We start from the raw sequence: 1,915 nt of genomic DNA, 5'->3' as shown, positions 1-1,915 counted from the left end.
TATCTGCTTCTTTTCTATCACCATCATTGAATTGTAGGGACTATTGCTTTTCAGCACCCTCTACTTTATGACTAGAAATTTCTGAAACATGGTCGACACTCTATATATTCCTTAAATGCATGAAATGATTTCTTATTTAAACTTTATAATATCTGACCTATTGGGGAACATCTGATGTTGGGAAGGAAATTCCTAATCAAAGAGGAACTGGGGATACCCTCAAGGGGCCCAAATCCATTCACAAAATATTGAAATTTGTTTCTTGAAATGGAAAATGTAAATTTTAGCCTTTCCACAATGTGAGCAATGCCCATTTGTGTGAAAATTAATCATGTTATTTTCCCCTGTGCTGGTAGTCACCTCCAACAATGGACCCAGGAAACAATACAGGAATTTCAAAGTTTCACCTTCTAGGACTATCAGACGAACCAGAGCTGCAGCCCCTCATATTTGGGCTCTTCCTTTCCATGTACCTGATCACTGTATTTGGAAACCTTCTCATCATCCTGACCATCAGCTCTGACTCTCACCTCCACACCACCATGTACTTCTTCCTCTCCAAACTATCCTTCATAGACATCTGTTTTACCTCCACCACCGTCCCCAAGATGCTGTGGAACATCCAGACTCACAGTAAGGTCATTAACTATGCAGGCTGCCTCAGCCAGATGTATTTTTTCATACTCTTTGCAGGAGTAGACATCTTTCTCCTGACTGTGATGGCTTATGACCGCTTTGTGGCCATCTGGCACCCCCTGCACTACATGGTCATCATGAACCCCCAGCTCTGTGGACTGCTGGTTCTGGTGTCCTGGATCATGAGCATCCTGAATTCGTTGTTACAAACCTTAACGGTGTTGTGGCTGTCCTTCTGTACAGAGGTGAAAATCCCCCACTTTTTCTGTGAACTCAATCAGATGATACAACTTGCCTGTTCTGATACTTTTCTTAATACCATGGTGATGTATTTTGCAGCTCTGCTGCTGGCTGGTGCTCCCCTGGCTGGGGTCCTTTACTCTTACTCTAAGATAGTTTCCTCCACCATATGTGGGATCTCATCAGCTCAGGGCAAGTATACAGCATTTTCCACCTGTGCATCTCACTTCTCCATTGTCTCCTTATTTTACTGTACGAGCTTAGGAGTGTACCTTAGCTCTGCTGCTCCCCAGAGCTCCCACTCAAGTGCAGTAGCCTCGGTGATGTACACAGGGTCACACCCATGCTGAACCCCTTCATCTATAGCCTAAGAAACAAAGACACAAAGACAGCCCTGATGAGATACTCTGGGATGGCAGTTCTAAAAGGGCCAATTTTCCAAGGCCTGAAGTGCCCATGATTGCAGGGCTAATGACTTAGAGTCAGAAGTTGTGATTATTTTATGTATATTCTGGAAGTAGAACTTGCTTCCTTACTTTATTTCCTAGAATTTCTATGTTTTCAATTTCAATGTCTCGTACAATATATGTAACTCATTTTCTTAAGATTTGTGATATCTCTGATATCCAAAAGATTTTCCCTTTGTCATTTTCCTATGTCTCAATGTCATTCCTAACTTTGGATGTGAAATATTTGGACATTCTTATCCAAAGGATTACATTAAGCTGTTAAGAATAATTTCTTTGCAAGAGAGCCTAAAAGGAACATAGACCAGAAAGGAACAGAGACAATATACAGTAACAGTCACCTTATAGGCAATACAATGGCACTAAATTCATATCTGTCAATAGTTACCCTGAATGGAAATGGGCTAAATGCCCAAATCAAAAGACACAGGCTATCAGATTGGATTAAAAAACAAGACCCATCGATATGCTGTCTGCAAGACACGCATTTTAGACCCAAAGACACCCCCACATTGAAAGTGAGGGGGTGGAAAACCATTTACCATGCTAATGGACACCAAAAGAAAGCTGGG

At 41.7% G+C, this 1,915-nt stretch overlaps 1 protein-coding gene across 1 annotated transcript; it reads left to right on the top strand.

The window, feature by feature from the left end:
* The first annotated feature begins 368 nt into the window (after positions 1-368).
* Positions 369-1,226, top strand: LOC141372341 (olfactory receptor-like protein OLF4). The gene has a single exon (XM_073890840.1). The coding sequence runs from the start codon at positions 369-371 to the stop codon at positions 1,224-1,226; it is 858 nt and encodes a 285-aa protein (XP_073746941.1).
* The last annotated feature ends 689 nt before the right edge of the window (positions 1,227-1,915 follow it).

Source organism: Callorhinus ursinus, unplaced genomic scaffold (genome assembly GCF_003265705.2).
Source record: "Callorhinus ursinus isolate GAN/ISIS: 27379988/994484 unplaced genomic scaffold, GSC_fseal_2.0 scaffold8579, whole genome shotgun sequence".
Lineage (NCBI taxonomy): Eukaryota > Metazoa > Chordata > Mammalia > Carnivora > Otariidae > Callorhinus > Callorhinus ursinus.
Note: the sequence above shows the minus strand (reverse complement) of the source record. Positions and strands in the feature narration are given on the sequence as shown.

Excerpts from the sequence above, each read along its gene's own strand:
- LOC141372341 (XM_073890840.1), top strand. The coding sequence starts at position 369 with ATGGACCCAGGAAACAATACAGGAATTTCAAAGTTTCACCTTCTAGGA.